Genomic DNA, 17495 nt, shown 5'->3' on the forward strand with positions numbered 1-17495 from the left:
GCAGTAGTAGAGATCTCTCCACTTACAGGAATCAAAGTTGTTCTCTCCAGAATTGAAGAGGTGGAGAAAGTCACAAGCGATTCTTCCAGTTTCACAGTGCTACTCTCTGGGGAAGATGTGGAGGATACACGACGCTCTGGAGTTGGTGTTGTGGTTTCGGAAATAGAAGAAGTTACTGTGCTCTTTGCTGATGCCGTAGAAGGCACTGCACTCATTGGAGAGCTGGCTGCTTCTGATGTGATGGATTCAGGTGTGGTGGCCTCGGGAGAAGTAGCTAAGAATTGTGTGGTCATAGAATGTTGAGTAGTCGTTTCTGAAGAGCTAGTAGTCTTGATAGAGCTGGAGGTCATTGTGGTCTCTGGGGGAGAAGTGGCTGTTGCTGTTCTTGCGGTTTCCAACGTGGTGGTTTGTGGAGAAGTAGTTAAGTATTCCATGGTGGTTGGAAGTTGAGTAGTGGTTCTTGTTTTACTACTCCTCATTGTGGAACTCTCGGGAAAAGGGCTGGATGGCTCTGTGGTCACTGGAGCAGATGTGGTAGTTTGTGATGTGGTGGATGCAGTCAAGGTGGTTGCTGGGATTGCTACCGAGATTGCTATGCTCTCTGGAATAGTACTTGTGGTTTCCATCGTGGGAGAAGTCACCATACTACTCTTTCCTGAAGCTGTCGTGCTCTCTGGAGGAGCCGTAGCTGTTTCTGATGTGATGGATTCAAACCTGGTCGTCTCTGGCAAAGGTGTGGAGTATGCTGGGCTCTCCGAAATGGAACCTGTGATTGCCGTACTAGCAGAAGTGGTTATGGTGCTCTTTTCCGAAATTGTCGTATGTGGTGTACTCTCTGGAGCAAAGGTGGACGTTTCCTTAGGGGTAGAAAGACGTCTGGAAGCGGTAGTGGGAGTTACAGATGCCCCACTACTTGATGAAGCAGAAGCAGTGGTCATTGGCGAACTGGATGGCGGCATGCTAGTCTGTGAAAAAGATGTGGAGGACACTGTGCTCTCTGGAATTGGTGTGGTGGTTTCGGAAATAGAAGAAGTTACTGTGCTCTTTGCTGATGCCGTAGAAGGCACTGCACTCATTGGAGAGCTGGCTGCTTCTGATGTGATGGATTCAGGTGTGGTGGCCTCGGGAGAAGTAGCTAAGAATTGTGTGGTGATAGAATGTTGAGTAGTCGTTTCTGATGAGCTAGTAGTCTTGATAGAGCTGGAGGTCATTGTGGTCTCTGGGGGAGAAGTGGCTGTTGCTGTTCTTGCGGTTTCCAACGTGGTGGTTTGTGGAGAAGTAGTTAAGTATTCCATGGTGGTTGGAAGTTGAGTAGTGGTTCTTGTTTTACTACTCCTCATTGTGGAACTCTCGGGAAAAGGGCTGGATGGCTCTGTGGTCACTGGAGCAGATGTGGTAGTTTGTGATGTGGTGGATGCAGTCAAGGTGGTTGCTGGGATTGCTACCGAGATTGCTATGCTCTCTGGAATAGTACTTGTGGTTTCCATCGTGGGAGAAGTCACCATACTACTCTTTCCTGAAGCTGTCGTGCTCTCTGGAGGAGCCGTAGCTGTTTCTGATGTGATGGATTCAAACCTGGTCGTCTCTGGCAAAGGTGTGGAGTATGCTGGGCTCTCCGAAATGGAACCTGTGATTGCCGTACTAGCAGAAGTGGTTATGGTGCTCTTTTCCGAAATTGTCGTATGTGGTGTACTCTCTGGAGCAAAGGTGGACGTTTCCTTAGGGGTAGAAAGACGTCTGGAAGCGGTAGTGGGAGTTACAGATGCCCCACTACTTGATGAAGCAGAAGCAGTGGTCATTGGCGAACTGGATGGCGGCATGCTAGTCTGTGAAAAAGATGTGGAGGACACTGTGCTCTCTGGAATTGGTGTGGTGGTTTCGGAAATAGAAGAAGTTACTGTGCTCTTTGCTGATGCCGTAGAAGGCACTGCACTCATTGGAGAGCTGGCTGCTTCTGATGTGATGGATTCAGGTGTGGTGGCCTCGGGAGAAGTAGCTAAGAATTGTGTGGTGATAGAATGTTGAGTAGTCGTTTCTGATGAGCTAGTAGTCTTGATAGAGCTGGAGGTCATTGTGGTCTCTGGGGGAGAAGTGGCTGTTGCTGTTCTTGCGGTTTCCAACGTGGTGGTTTGTGGAGAAGTAGTTAAGTATTCCATGGTGGTTGGAAGTTGAGTAGTGGTTCTTGTTTTACTACTCCTCATTGTGGAACTCTCGGGAAAAGGGCTGGATGGCTCTGTGGTCACTGGAGCAGATGTGGTAGTTTGTGATGTGGTGGATGCAGTCAAGGTGGTTGCTGGGATTGCTACCGAGATTGCTATGCTCTCTGGAATAGTACTTGTGGTTTCCATCGTGGGAGAAGTCACCATACTACTCTTTCCTGAAGCTGTCGTGCTCTCTGGAGGAGCCGTAGCTGTTTCTGATGTGATGGATTCAAACCTGGTCGTCTCTGGCAAAGGTGTGGAGTATGCTGGGCTCTCCGAAATGGAACCTGTGATGGCCGTACTAGCAGAAGTGGTTATGGTGCTCTTTTCCGAAATTGTCGTATGTGGTGTACTCTCTGGAGCAAAGGTGGACGTTTCCTTAGGGGTAGAAAGACGTCTGGAAGCGGTAGTGGGAGTTACAGATGCCCCACTACTTGATGAAGCAGAAGCAGTGGTCATTGGCGAACTGGATGGCGGCATGCTAGTCTGTGAAAAAGATGTGGAGGACACTGTGCTCTCTGGAATTGGTGTGGTGGTTTCGGAAATAGAAGAAGTTACTGTGCTCTTTGCTGATGCCGTAGAAGGCACTGCACTCATTGGAGAGCTGGCTGCTTCTGATGTGATGGATTCAGGTGTGGTGGCCTCGGGAGAAGTAGCTAAGAATTGTGTGGTGATAGAATGTTGAGTAGTCGTTTCTGATGAGCTAGTAGTCTTGATAGAGCTGGAGGTCATTGTGGTCTCTGGGGGAGAAGTGGCTGTTGCTGTTCTTGCGGTTTCCAACGTGGTGGTTTGTGGAGAAGTAGTTAAGTATTCCATGGTGGTTGGAAGTTGAGTAGTGGTTCTTGTTTTACTACTCCTCATTGTGGAACTCTCGGGAAAAGGGCTGGATGGCTCTGTGGTCACTGGAGCAGATGTGGTAGTTTGTGATGTGGTGGATGCAGTCAAGGTGGTTGCTGGGATTGCTACCGAGATTGCTATGCTCTCTGGAATAGTACTTGTGGTTTCCATCGTGGGAGAAGTCACCATACTACTCTTTCCTGAAGCTGTCGTGCTCTCTGGAGGAGCCGTAGCTGTTTCTGATGTGATGGATTCAAACCTGGTCGTCTCTGGCAAAGGTGTGGAGTATGCTGGGCTCTCCGAAATGGAACCTGTGATTGCCGTACTAGCAGAAGTGGTTATGGTGCTCTTTTCCGAAATTGTCGTATGTGGTGTACTCTCTGGAGCAAAGGTGGACGTTTCCTTAGGGGTAGAAAGACGTCTGGAAGCGGTAGTGGGAGTTACAGATGCCCCACTACTTGATGAAGCAGAAGCAGTGGTCATTGGCGAACTGGATGGCGGCATGCTAGTCTGTGAAAAAGATGTGGAGGACACTGTGCTCTCTGGAATTGGTGTGGTGGTTTCGGAAATAGAAGAAGTTACTGTGCTCTTTGCTGATGCCGTAGAAGGCACTGCACTCATTGGAGAGCTGGCTGCTTCTGATGTGATGGATTCAGGTGTGGTGGCCTCGGGAGAAGTAGCTAAGAATTGTGTGGTGATAGAATGTTGAGTAGTCGTTTCTGATGAGCTAGTAGTCTTGATAGAGCTGGAGGTCATTGTGGTCTCTGGGGGAGAAGTGGCTGTTGCTGTTCTTGCGGTTTCCAACGTGGTGGTTTGTGGAGAAGTAGTTAAGTATTCCATGGTGGTTGGAAGTTGAGTAGTGGTTCTTGTTTTACTACTCCTCATTGTGGAACTCTCGGGAAAAGGGCTGGATGGCTCTGTGGTCACTGGAGCAGATGTGGTAGTTTGTGATGTGGTGGATGCAGTCAAGGTGGTTGCTGGGATTGCTACCGAGATTGCTATGCTCTCTGGAATAGTACTTGTGGTTTCCATCGTGGGAGAAGTCACCATGCTACTCTTTCCTGAAGCTGTCGTGCTCTCTGGAGGAGACGTAGCTGTTTTTGATGTGATGGATTCAAACCTGGTGGTCTCTGGCAAAGGTGTGGAGTATGCTGGGCTCTCTGAAATGGAACCTGTGATTGCCGTACTAGCAGAAGTAGTTATGGTGCTCTTTTCTGAAATTGTCATATGTGGTGTACTCTCTGGAGCAGAGGTGGACGTTTCTTCAGGGGTAGAAAGACGTCTGGAAGCGGTAGTGGGAGTTACAGATGCCCCACTACTTGATGAAGCAGAAGCAGTGGTCATTGGCGAACTGGATGGCGGCATGCTAGTCTGTGAAAAAGATGTGGAGGACACTGTGCTCTCTGGAATTGGTGTGGTGGTTTCGGAAATAGAAGAAGTTACTGTGCTCTTTGCTGATGCCGTAGAAGGTACTGCATTCATTGGAGAGCTGGCTGCTTCTGATGTGATGGATTCAGGTGTGGTGGCCTCAGGAGAAGTAGCTAAGAATTGTGTGGTGATAGAATGTTGAGTAGTCGTTTCTGATGAGCTAGTAGTCTTGATAGAGCTGGAGGTCATTGTGGTCTCTGGGGGAGAAGTGGCTGTTGCTGTTCTTGCGGTTTCCAACGTGGTGGTTTGTGGAGAAGTAGTTAAGTATTCCATGGTGGTTGGAAGTTGAGTAGTGGTTCTTGTTTTACTACTCCTCATTGTGGAACTCTCGGGAAAAGGGCTGGATGGCTCTGTGGTCACTGGAGCAGATGTGGTAGTTTGTGATGTGGTGGATGCAGTCAAGGTGGTTGCTGGGATTGCTACCGAGATTGCTATGCTCTCTGGAATAGTACTTGAGGTTTCCATCGTGGGAGAAGTCACCATGCTACTCTTTCCTGAAGCTGTCGTGCTCTCTGGAGGAGCCGTAGCTGTTTCTGATGTGATGGATTCAAACCTGGTGGTCTCTGGCAAAGGTGTGGAGTATGCTGGGCTCTCCGAAATGGAACCTGTGATTGCCGTACTAGCAGAAGTGGTTATGGTGCTCTTTTCCGAAATTGTCGTATGTGGTGTACTCTCTGGAGCAGAGGTGGACGTTTCCTCAGGGGTAGAAAGACGTCTGGAAGCGGTAGTGGGAGTTACAGATGCCCCACTACTTGATGAAGCAGAAGCAGTGGTCATTGGCGAACTGGATGGCGGCATGCTAGTCTGTGAAAAAGATGTGGAGGACACTGTGCTCTCTGGAATTGGTGTGGTGGTTTCGGAAATAGAAGAAGTTACTGTGCTCTTTGCTGATGCCGTAGAAGGTACTGCATTCATTGGAGAGCTGGCTGCTTCTGATGTGATGGATTCAGGTGTGGTGGCCTCAGGAGAAGTAGCTAAGAATTGTGTGGTGATAGAATGTTGAGTAGTCATTTCTGATGAGCTAGTAGTCTTGATAGAGCTGGAGGTCATTGTGGTCTCTGGGGGAGAAGTGGCTGTTGCTGTTCTTGCGGTTTCCAACGTGGTGGTTTGTGGAGAAGTAGTTAAGTATTCCATGGTGGTTGGAAGTTGAGTAGTGGTTCTTGTTTTACTACTCCTCATTGTGGAACTCTCGGGAAAAGGGCTGGATGGCTCTGTGGTCACTGGAGCAGATGTGGTAGTTTGTGATGTGGTGGATGCAGTCAAGGTGGTTGCTGGGATTGCTACCGAGATTGCTATGCTCTCTGGAATAGTACTTGTGGTTTCCATCGTGGGAGAAGTCACCATGCTACTCTTTCCTGAAGCTGTCGTGCTCTCTGGAGGAGCCGTAGCTGTTTCTGATGTGATGGATTCAAACCTGGTGGTCTCTGGCAAAGGTGTGGAGTATGCTGGGCTCTCCGAAATGGAACCTGTGATTGCCGTACTAGCAGAAGTGGTTATGGTGCTCTTTTCCGAAATTGTCGTATGTGGTGTACTCTCTGGAGCAGAGGTGGACGTTTCCTCAGGGGTAGAAAGATGTCTGGAAGCGGTAGTGGGAGTTACAGATGCCCCACTACTTGATGAAGCAGAAGCAGTGGTCATTGGCGAACTGGATGGCAGCATGCTAGTCTGTGAAAAAGATGTGGAGGACACTGTGCTCTCTGGAATTGGTGTGGTGGTTTCGGAAATAGAAGAAGTTACTGTGCTCTTTGCTGATGCCGTAGAAGGCACTGCATTCATTGGAGAGCTGGCTGCTTCTGATGTGATGGATTCAGGTGTGGTGGCCTCAGGAGAAGTAGCTAAGAATTGTGTGGTGATAGAATGTTGAGTAGTCGTTTCTGATGAGCTAGTAGTCTTGATAGAGCTGGAGGTCATTGTGGTCTCTGGGGGAGAAGTGGCTGTTGCTGTTCTTGCGGTTTCCAACGTGGTGGTTTGTGGAGAAGTAGTTAAGTATTCCATGGTGGTTGGAAGTTGAGTAGTGGTTCTTGTTTTACTACTCCTCATTGTGGAACTCTCGGGAAAAGGGCTGGATGGCTCTGTGGTCACTGGAGCAAATGTGGTAGTTTGTGATGTGGTGGATGCAGTCAAGGTGGTTGCTGGGATTGCTACCGAGATTGCTATGCTCTCTGGAATAGTACTTGTGGTTTCCATCGTGGGAGAAGTCACCATGCTACTCTTTCCTGAAGCTGTCGTGCTCTCTGGAGGAGCCGTAGCTGTTTCTGATGTGATGGATTCAAACCTGGTGGTCTCTGGCAAAGGTGTGGAGTATGCTGGGCTCTCCGAAATGGAACCTGTGATTGCCGTACTAGCAGAAGTGGTTATGGTGCTCTTTTCCGAAATTGTCGTATGTGGTGTACTCTCTGGAGCAAAGGTGGACGTTTCCTTAGGGGTAGAAAGACGTCTGGAAGCGGTAGTGGGAGTTACAGATGCCCCACTACTTGATGAAGCAATAGCAGTGGTCATTGGCGAACTGGATGGTGGCATGCTAGTCTGTGAAAAAGATGTGGAGGACACTGCGCTCTCTGGAATTGGTGTGGTGGTTTCGGAAAAAGAAGAAGTTACTGTGCTCTTTGCTGATGCCGTAGAAGGCACTGCACTCATTGGAGAGCTGGCTGCTTCTGATGTGATGGATTCAGGTGTGGTGGCCTCGGGAGAAGTAGCTAAGAATTGTGTGGTGATAGAATGTTGAGTAGTCGTTTCTGATGAGCTAGTAGTCTTGATAGAGCTGGAGGTCATTGTGGTCTCTGGGGGAGAAGTGACTGTTGCTGTTCTTGCGGTTTCCAATGTGGTGGTTTGTGGAGAAGTAGTTAAGTATTCCAAGGTGGTTGGAAGTTGAGTAGTGGTTCTTGTTTTACTACTCCTCATTGTGGAACTCTCGGAAAAAGGGCTGGATGGCTCTGTGGTCACTGGAGCAGATGTGGTACTTTGTGATGTGGTGGATGCAGTCAAGGTGGTTGCTGGGATTGCTACGGAGATTGCTATGCTCTCTGGAATAATACTTGTGGTTTCCATCGTGGGAGAAGTCACCATGCTACTCTTTCCTGAAGCTGTCGTGCTCTCTGGAGGAGCCGTAGCTGTTTTTGATGTGATGGATTCAAACCTGGTGGTCTCTGGCAAAGGTGTGGCGTATGCTGGGCTCTCTGAAATGGAACCTGTCATTGCCGTACTAGCAGAAGTGGTTATGGTGCTCTTTTCTGAAATTGTCATATGTGGTGTACTCTCTGGAGCAGAGGTGGACGTTTCTTCCGGGGTAGAAAGACGTCTGGAAGCGGTAGTGGGAGTTACAGATGCCCCACTACTTGATGAAGCAGAAGCAGTGGTCATTGGCGAACTGGATGGCGGCATGCTAGTCTGTGAAAAAGATGTGGAGGACACTGTGCTCTCTGGAATTGGTGTGGTGGTTTCGGAAATAGAAGAAGTTACTGTGCTCTTTGCTGATGCCGTAGAAGGTACTGCATTCATTGGAGAGCTGGCTGCTTCTGATGTGATGGATTCAGGTGTGGTGGCCTCAGGAGAAGTAGCTAAGAATTGTGTGGTGATAGAATGTTGAGTAGTCGTTTCTGATGAGCTAGTAGTCTTGATAGAGCTGGAGGTCATTGTGGTCTCTGGGGGAGAAGTGGCTGTTGCTGTTCTTGCGGTTTCCAACGTGGTGGTTTGTGGAGAAGTAGTTAAGTATTCTATGGTGGTTGGAAGTTGAGTAGTGGTTCTTGTTTTACTACTCCTCATTGTGGAACTCTCGGGAAAAGGGCTGGATGGCTCTGTGGTCACTGGAGCAGATGTGGTAGTTTGTGATGTGGTGGATGCAGTCAAGGTGGTTGCTGGGATTGCTACCGAGATTGCTATGCTCTCTGGAATAGTACTTGTGGTTTCCATCGTGGGAGAAGTCACCATGCTACTCTTTCCTGAAGCTGTCGTGCTCTCTGGAGGAGCCGTAGCTGTTTCTGATGTGATGGATTCAAACCTGGTGGTCTCTGGCAAAGGTGTGGAGTATGCTGGGCTCTCCGAAATGGAACCTGTGATTGCCGTACTAGCAGAAGTGGTTATGGTGCTCTTTTCCGAAATTGTCGTATGTGGTGTACTCTCTGGAGCAGAGGTGGACGTTTCCTCAGGGGTAGAAAGACGTCTGGAAGCGGTAGTGGGAGTTACAGATGCCCCACTACTTGATGAAGCAGAAGCAGTGGTCATTGGCGAACTGGATGGCGGCATGCTAGTCTGTGAAAAAGATGTGGAGGACACTGTGCTCTCTGGAATTGGTGTGGTGGTTTTGGAAATAGAAGAAGTTACTGTGCTCTTTGCTGATGCCGTAGAAGGTACTGCATTCATTGGAGAGCTGGCTGCTTCTGATGTGATGGATTCAGGTGTGGTGGCCTCAGGAGAAGTAGCTAAGAATTGTGTGGTGATAGAATGTTGAGTAGTCATTTCTGATGAGCTAGTAGTCTTGATAGAGCTGGAGGTCATTGTGGTCTCTGGGGGAGAAGTGGCTGTTGCTGTTCTTGCGGTTTCCAATGTGGTGGTTTGTGGAGAAGTAGTTAAGTATTCCATGGTGGTTGGAAGTTGAGTAGTGGTTCTTGTTTTACTACTCCTCATTGTGGAACTCTCGGGAAAAGGGCTGGATGGCTCTGTGGTCACTGGAGCAGATGTGGTAGTTTGTGATGTGGTGGATGCAGTCAAGGTGGTTGCTGGGATTGCTACCGAGATTGCTATGCTCTCTGGAATAGTACTTGTGGTTTCCATCGTGGGAGAAGTCACCATGCTACTCCTTCCTGAAGCTGTCGTGCTCTCTGGAGGAGCTGTAGCTGTTTCTGATGTGCTGGATTCAAACCTGGTGGTCTCTGGCAAAGGTGTGGAGTATGCTGGGCTCTCCGAAATGGAACCTGTGATTGCCGTACTAGCAGAAGTGGTTATGGTGCTCTTTTCCGAAATTGTCGTATGTGGTGTACTCTCTGGAGCAGAGGTGGACGTTTCCTCAGGGGTAGAAAGACGTCTGGAAGCGGTAGTGGGAGTTACAGATGCCCCACTACTTGATGAAGCAGAAGCAGTGGTCATTGGCGAACTGGATGGCGGCATGCTAGTCTGTGAAAAAGATGTGGAGGACACTGTGCTCTCTGGAATTGGTGTGGTGGTTTCGGAAATAGAAGAAGTTACTGTGCTCATTGCTGATGCCGTAGAAGGTACTGCATTCATTGGAGAGCCGGCTGCTTCTGATGTGATGGATTCAGGTGTGGTGGCCTCAGGAGAAGTAGCTAAGAATTGTGTGGTGATAGAATGTTGAGTAGTCATTTCTGCTGAGCTAGTAGTCTTGATAGAGCTGGAGGTCATTGTGGTCTCTGGGGGAGAAGTGACTGTTGCTGTTCTTGCGGTTTCCAATGTGGTGGTTTGTGGAGAAGTAGTTAAGTATTCCATGGTGGTTGGAAGTTGAGTAGTGGTTCTTGTTTTACTACTCCTCATTGTGGAACTCTCGGGAAAAGGGCTGGATGGCTCTGTGGTCACTGGAGCAGATGTGGTAGTTTGTGATGTGGTGGATGCAGTCAAGGTGGTTGCTGGGATTGCTACCGAGATTGCTATGCTCTCTGGAATAGTACTTGTGGTTTCCATCGTGGGAGAAGTCACCATACTACTCTTTCCTGAAGCTGTCGTGCTCTCTGGAGGAGCCGTAGCTGTTTCTGATGTGATGGATTCAAACCTGGTGGTCTCTGGCAAAGGTGTGGAGTATGCTGGGCTCTCCGAAATGGAACCGGTGATTGCCGTACTAGCAGAAGTGGTTATGGTGCTCTTTTCCGAAATTGTCGTATGTGGTGTACTCTCTGGAGCAAAGGTGGACGTTTCCTCAGGGGTAGAAAGACGTCTGGAAGCGGTAGTGGGAGTTACAGATGCCCCACTACTTGATGAAGCAGAAGCAGTGGTCATTGGCGAACTGGATGGCGGCATGCTAGTCTGTGAAAAAGATGTGGAGGACACTGTGCTCTCTGGAATTGGTGTGGTGGTTTCGGAAATAGAAGAAGTTACTGTGCTCTTTGCTGATGCCGTAGAAGGCACTGCACTCATTGGAGAGCTGGCTGCTTCTGATGTGATGGATTCAGGTGTGGTGGCCTCGGGAGAAGTAGCTAAGAATTGTGTGGTGATAGAATGTTGAGTAGTCATTTCTGATGAGCTAGTAGTCTTGATAGAGCTGGAGGTCATTGTGGTCTCTGGGGGAGAAGTGACTGTTGCTGTTCTTGCGGTTTCCAATGTGGTGGTTTGTGGAGAAGTAGTTAAGTATTCCATGGTGGTTGGAAGTTGAGTAGTGGTTCTTGTTTTACTACTCCTCATTGTGGAACTCTCGGGAAAAGGGCTGGATGGCTCTGTGGTCACTGGAGCAGATGTGGTAGTTTGTGATGTGGTGGATGCAGTCAAGGTGGTTGCTGGGATTGCTACCGAGATTGCTATGCTCTCTGGAATAGTACTTGTGGTTTCCATCGTGGGAGAAGTCACCATACTACTCTTTCCTGAAGCTGTCATGCTCTCTGGAGGAGCCATAGCTGTTTCTGATGTGATGGATTCAAACCTGGTGGTCTCTGGCAAAGGTGTGGAGTATGCTGGGCTCTCCGAAATGGAACCTGTGATTGCCGTACTAGCAGAAGTGGTTATGGTGCTCTTTTCCGAAATTGTCGTATGTGGTGTACTCTCTGGAGCAGAGGTGGACGTTTCTTCCGGGGTAGAAAGACGTCTGGAAGCGGTAGTGGGAGTTACAGATGCCCCACTACTTGATGAAGCAGAAGCAGTGGTCATTGGCGAACTGGATGGCGGCATGCTAGTCTGTGAAAAAGATGTGGAGGACACTGTGCTCTCTGGAATTGGTGTGGTGGTTTCGGAAATAGAAGAAGTTACTGTGCTCTTTGCTGATGCCGTAGAAGGCACTGCACTCATTGGAGAGCTGGCTGCTTCTGATGTGATGGATTCAGGTGTGGTGGCCTCGGGAGAAGTAGCTAAGAATTGTGTGGTGATAGAATGTTGAGTAGTCGTTTCTGATGAGCTAGTAGTCTTGATAGAGCTGGAGGTCATTGTGGTCTCTGGGGGAGAAGTGGCTGTTGCTGTTCTTGCGGTTTCCAACGTGGTGGTTTGTGGAGAAGTAGTTAAGTATTCCATGGTGGTTGGAAGTTGAGTAGTGGTTCTTGTTTTATTACTCCTCATTGTGGAACTCTCGGGAAAAGGGCTGGATGGCTCTGTGGTCACTGGAGCAGATGTGGTAGTTTGTGATGTGGTGGATGCAGTCAAGGTGGTTGCTGGGATTGCTACCGAGATTGCTATGCTCTCTGGAATAGTACTTGTGGTTTCCATCGTGGGAGAAGTCACCATACTACTCTTTCCTGAAGCTGTCGTGCTCTCTGGAGGAGCCGTAGCTGTTTCTGATGTGATGGATTCAAACCTGGTGGTCTCTGGCAAAGGTGTGGAGTATGCTGGGCTCTCCGAAATGGAACCTGTGATTGCCGTACTAGCAGAAGTGGTTATGGTGCTCTTTTCCGAAATTGTCGTATGTGGTGTACTCTCTGGAGCAGAGGTGGACGTTTCCTCAGGGGTAGAAAGACGTCTGGAAGCGGTAGTGGGAGTTACAGATGCCCCACTACTTGATGAAGCAGAAGCAGTGGTCATTGGCGAACTGGATGGCGGCATGCTAGTCTGTGAAAAAGATGTGGAGGACACTGTGCTCTCTGGAATTGGTGTGGTGGTTTCGGAAATAGAAGAAGTTACTGTGCTCTTTGCTGATGCCGTAGAAGGCACTGCACTCATTGGAGAGCTGGCTGCTTCTGATGTGATGGATTCAGGTGTGGTGGCCTCGGGAGAAGTAGCTAAGAATTGTGTGGTGATAGAATGTTGAGTAGTCGTTTCTGATGAGCTAGTAGTCTTGATAGAGCTGGAGGTCATTGTGGTCTCTGGGGGAGAAGTGGCTGTTGCTGTTCTTGCGGTTTCCAACGTGGTGGTTTGTGGAGAAGTAGTTAAGTATTCCATGGTGGTTGGAAGTTGAGTAGTGGTTCTTGTTTTACTACTCCTCATTGTGGAACTCTCGGGAAAAGGGCTGGATGGCTCTGTGGTCACTGGAGCAGATGTGGTAGTTTGTGATGTGGTGGATGCAGTCAAGGTGGTTGCTGGGATTGCTACGGAGACTGCTTTGCTCTCTGGAATAGTACTTGTGGTTTCCATCATGGGAGAAGTCACCATGCTACTCTTTCCTGAAGCTGTCATGCTCTCTGGAAGAGCCGTAGCTGTTTCTGATGTGACGGATTCAAACCTGGTGGTCTCTGGCAAAGGTGTGGAGTATGCTGTACTCTGTGGTGTTTTGGTTTCTAACGTGGTGGCTTCTGAAGTGCTCATAGCCTTCGTAGAGCTGATTGTAGAAAAATTGGATGGCACTGTGCTCTCTATAGAAGATGTGGCTGTTTCTGATTTGGTGTATACATTAGTTGTATGCACCATATTTTCTTTGCTTGTAGTAGTGGAGGATGTTTCAATTGTAGCTGTTCCCTTTACTCTTCCTGTTGGTGCTGAAAGGATATAAATAATTGGGATTAAATTAAGGTAGTATGAAGGACAGAACAAAAGTTCTAAACAGCAATTTGCTAATAGAACACAAGACATAGCAAAGTTTTCATTCTTTTTGCTCTCATGACTGTTTCTTTACTTTTTGATCCTTTTACCATGCAGATTGTTTTGTATGGTAATGCTATGGATTTCCGTACAATAAGCACCAATTTGATTGCTTCCTTCATCAATTTGATTAAGTATATTAATTCCCTCTGTAGTTGTTTGGGGCATTTGTCAGTCTTTCCCTGTCTTATTTTTCTTAGCTACTGATTTTCATGAGGTTAGGCAAAGATATTCAGCTATACTTATTATAATTTAATATATTTATTGGTTGTATATTTCATCTTTCATTTAAATATCCCCCCCTTCTTCCTATTTTTCACACAAAATTCTATTTGTTATGTTGGGGTGAGGGAGAAAGATTGGGCTAAATTCACCAGAAAGCTTCTGTGACTGCAGAGGGTTAAGCATTGTACCACATTGTCTCTGAATTTCAGCAGAGAAGTTGGAAACTGAGAACTTGCATGCAGTGATGTGGTCTATCCTTAAGCTAAGGCCTTTTCGCTATAGGTCAGTGAAGGCTAACCTTTTTTTCCTCGGGTGCCAAAAGTGCGCGCCTCTGTGCAACAGTGCGCGCGTGCGTGCCCACATCCATAATGCTATGCCTCCCGCGTGCCCCGCCCCCCTGTGCATGCACGCTTGTGCCCCATGTTGCCCCACCCCCTGTGCATGCACGCGCATGCTCCATGTTTCCCCGCCCCCTGCACATGCACGCATGACTCCCCCACCCCCCATGCTCCCCCGCCCCCTTCACACATGCCGGTGCCCCCCCGGCCCATTTTTGATCCCAGGAGGCTTCAGGGAGGCCTGCTAGGCCCAGAATTGGGCATGGGGAGGCACATCGTATCCCCTTGCCCCCCCTGTGCATGTGCACATGATCCCCCTGTCCCGTTGCACATGTGTGCACAACCCACCCACCCAGTCCCCCCCGACCTGCGCGCGTGTCTCCACAGACCAGTCAGCTGGCCAGCGGGAGGTATGTGTGCATGCACAGTGGAGCTGACCTAGGGCGACGGCTCGCGTGCCTGCAGAGATGGCTCCGCATGCCACCTGTGGCACCCGTGCCATAGGTTCGCCATCACGGCTATAGGTAGTCCTCATTTTATAACCTCAGTTGGGACCAGCAATTCAATCATTAAGTGAAGCATTCACTAAGTGAAACTGTGATGACCTTCAACTATTCCCTGATTATTAGACCTGTGAAGGTTGTAAATGCAAGGATTGCTTGCAAAGTTACTTTTTCATCCCATCAATACTACAATGGTAACTAAATAAGTTAGTCACTAAGCAAAGATTACCCTTATAAAAGTCCTAAATAAAGGGCAAAAAACCCCATAATCATCTTACGATACATTTCTTCAGTCCTTCACTCAGCAGAAAAATATACCAGCATAAATTACATTGCCTGATGGTTGAGTTCAGTTCTTTCTTAGCATCAGGGCTGGGAAAAGGTACTGTTCTTACAACTGTAATTCAGGACAAATTAAGGGCCTCAAATAGTGGATTACTTCAGTGGTGGGTTTCAAATTTTTTTACTACCGGTTCTGTGGGTGTGGCTTTGTGGGCGTGGCATGGCTTGGTGGACGTGGCTTGGTGGGCGTGGCAGGGGAAGGATACTGTAAAATCTCCATTCCCACCCACTCCAGGGCAAGGATACTGTAAAATCTCCATTCCTCTCCAATCCAATGGAAGAGGAAAATACACAAAATACGCAAAATCCTCATTTCAAGGTGTTGGTGACCACCTTTAGAGCGCTCCGTGGCTTAGGGCCTGGATATTTACGGGACTGCCTTCTGTCACCGAGAGCCTCCCACCGGCCAGTATGCTCCCACAGAGAGGGGCTCCTCCAGTTGCCGTTGGCCAAACAATGCCGACTGGCGGCCCCCAGGGGGAGAGCTTTCTCTGTGGAAGCACCTGCCCTCTGGAACGAGCTTCCCCCAGAGTTATGGACGATTCCGGATTTACGTACTTTCTGTCGGGCCCTCAAAACCTTTTTATTTCATCAAGTTGGGCTGGCCTAATCTCTCCAATTGTGTATTTTAATTTGGATTTTTAATGGGGGATTTTAACTGTCGGGCCAAAATGTTTAATTTATTTTTAAATTGTTTTTAAATTTTATATTTGATGTTTTTTACTTCTGGCTGTTCACCGCCCTGAGTCCTTTGGGAGAAGGGCGGTATATAAATTTAAATATTAAATGAAATGAAATTAATTTCCTCCCAATCAGCTGGGACTCGGGAGGCAGAGAATAGATGGGGGTGGGGCCAGTCAGAATTTTCACTACCGGTTCTCTGAACTACTTAAAATTTCTGCTACCGGTTCTCCAGAACTGGTCAGAACCTGCTGAAACCCACCTCTGGATTACTTTGAATATGATTCCTTTCCCTCCCTTGTCAGCATCACTGGAATTGAGTGACTTGAAGATGGGTGACTGGGATGGAGGATTCAGCCACCTTTCAAATTGCACAAGTATGTCCTTCCTGTTTCAGCCAATACCTCCTCCCCACACTCCACTAACATGTCCCTAGATTACTTTTGGATAAGGGTGTTAGTCCTTCAAGGTTGGCAGGTCAGGAAATAAGACTTCATAAGGTTTATTGGACTCTGCTTTATAGTTTTTCGGGTATTCTGGCAAGTTTCCTCTGTCCTTTCTTGTAATATGACATTACTTTAAATCTTTTTTAGGCTCCCTTCTTTCCCAGGGCTGAAATTTGGCAGGGAATGTGTCTTTGAGTCATTATTGATTTCTGGTGACCGCCTGGATCAGTTCCTGTAGGTTTCTTGGCACTATTTTCAGAAGTTGTTTGTCCTTACCTTTTTCTTTCTAGGGCTTAAGAGAGGGAGGCTGGCCCAAACTCACCCAGTGGACTTCATGCCTAAAGCAGGACTAGAACCCAGGATCCTGGCAGTAGCTCCTAGCCTGTTGTCTTAACCACTACCCCAATTTGGCTCTTGAGATTTCATTTACAGTCTCTTTTATCAGTTAAAAGTTGTGTTCTTTTGCTCACGTTTCTGCCTGTCTTTACACCAGATTCAGCATTCTTTCAGAAGAATTCATAAAAAACCCATGTTTCAGGTCACCAGCATGGTGGAGAGATTATGAGGAATATTAGACAACTTCTCCCTCTTTCTCCCTTTGCCATATAACTATGCTTGTGACCTGGGACAGAACATTTGTAACTTTCATCCTTGCTCCCATTTATCTCACATAGATGGATGTTGAAACAAATGTCGATGCTGGCAGTGAATGCTCATGGCCAGCAGCACCTAGTAGTATTCTGCAGGTAAGTGAAATAACATCTCCCTTCCCCCAATTAAAGCAAAAACAGAAATAAAACAAATAAATCTCAAACAAATAATATAGACCAGTGCTTTATCTAGGGAATGGGGAACGCTAGTTTTGTTTTCTTACATAAAGGTCTACTATCCTTCCTTGTGTTTTAAAAACAGTATTCTTTAAGAAGCGAGCTAATCTGGAAATGTCAGGCTGGCATTTTCCAAAGCACGGGTCAGGCATTACGCATGTTGATGTCACTGTGGAAGCCAGGTGTCCTGCAGTTGAAGCCAAAAGGGCCAGGGAGGGCAGTTACCAGTGGCCTAGGAAAGATGACATTCCCACAATGTCCTCACATGAGCAATAGGTGCTGGCCAGATTACCTGAATATGTTATCACCAACTTCATCAATGAATCACTATAAATCATTCATGCATTGGGAGTGGTGCTGGAAGAAGAGAAGAAGACTACTTTATAAAACTGCCTCTAAAGATGAATTAAGCTGCCTCTGCAGCAGGTGAAGATGAGATGCTGAGATGAAAACAATATTTGAGCTGCCCAGGGTCGTTTGTGGGTGGCTATAGAAATCAAACAACAAACAAATAAAATGCCATGGAGGCATAACCTTGTAAGATAATGAAGGGGGCATAGTTATTCTATGGGAGGATGAGCCCTCAATCATTATTGGTGCTTGTCACTATTGGTGGCGCACAACAAGGTCTTTTCCAATCTGATGCATTGAATTCTACAATTAGTGGAAAGGTAGTAGATTAAACCTTTGACTGCTTACATGGTCTGTGAACTATATCACTGAATTATACGGGCTCTGGACAGAGGTGGTATTCAGCCGGTTCGAACCAGTAGTGGAAATCACAGGTGGTGGGCCCACTCACCCCCCGCCGCCCTGCCCCGGCTCTATGCTGTCCTATTTAGGCACGTTTTTGAGGCTGTGTGCATGCATGGAAGGCACGCGCATGAACAAAGTGCATGCGTGGAAAGTCGGGCGCATGCATGGAAGGCCGGGCGCATGCGGAGAAGGCATGTGCGTGAAGCAAGCGTGTGTGCATGCACGCAGCAAACTGGTGGTAACAAAATGTGAA

The 17495-nt window shown here is 47.9% G+C and overlaps 1 protein-coding gene across 1 annotated transcript in view; it reads right to left on the minus strand.

Moving 5' to 3' along the window:
* Positions 1-12851, minus strand: part of LOC139311957 (pneumococcal serine-rich repeat protein-like) — a 59757-nt gene extending 46906 nt beyond the window's left edge. The window contains exon 1 of the mRNA XM_070936483.1: positions 27-12851. Within this exon, the coding sequence (XP_070792584.1) occupies positions 27-12851 (12825 nt within the window). The remainder of the gene's footprint in view (positions 1-26) is intronic.
* Between the last annotated feature and the right edge of the window lie 4644 nt (positions 12852-17495).

This window comes from Pituophis catenifer, unplaced genomic scaffold (assembly GCF_029215685.1).
Source record: "Pituophis catenifer annectens isolate HBS135680 unplaced genomic scaffold, rPitCat1.0.hap2 SCAF_1, whole genome shotgun sequence".
NCBI classification, from domain to species: domain Eukaryota; kingdom Metazoa; phylum Chordata; class Lepidosauria; order Squamata; family Colubridae; genus Pituophis; species Pituophis catenifer.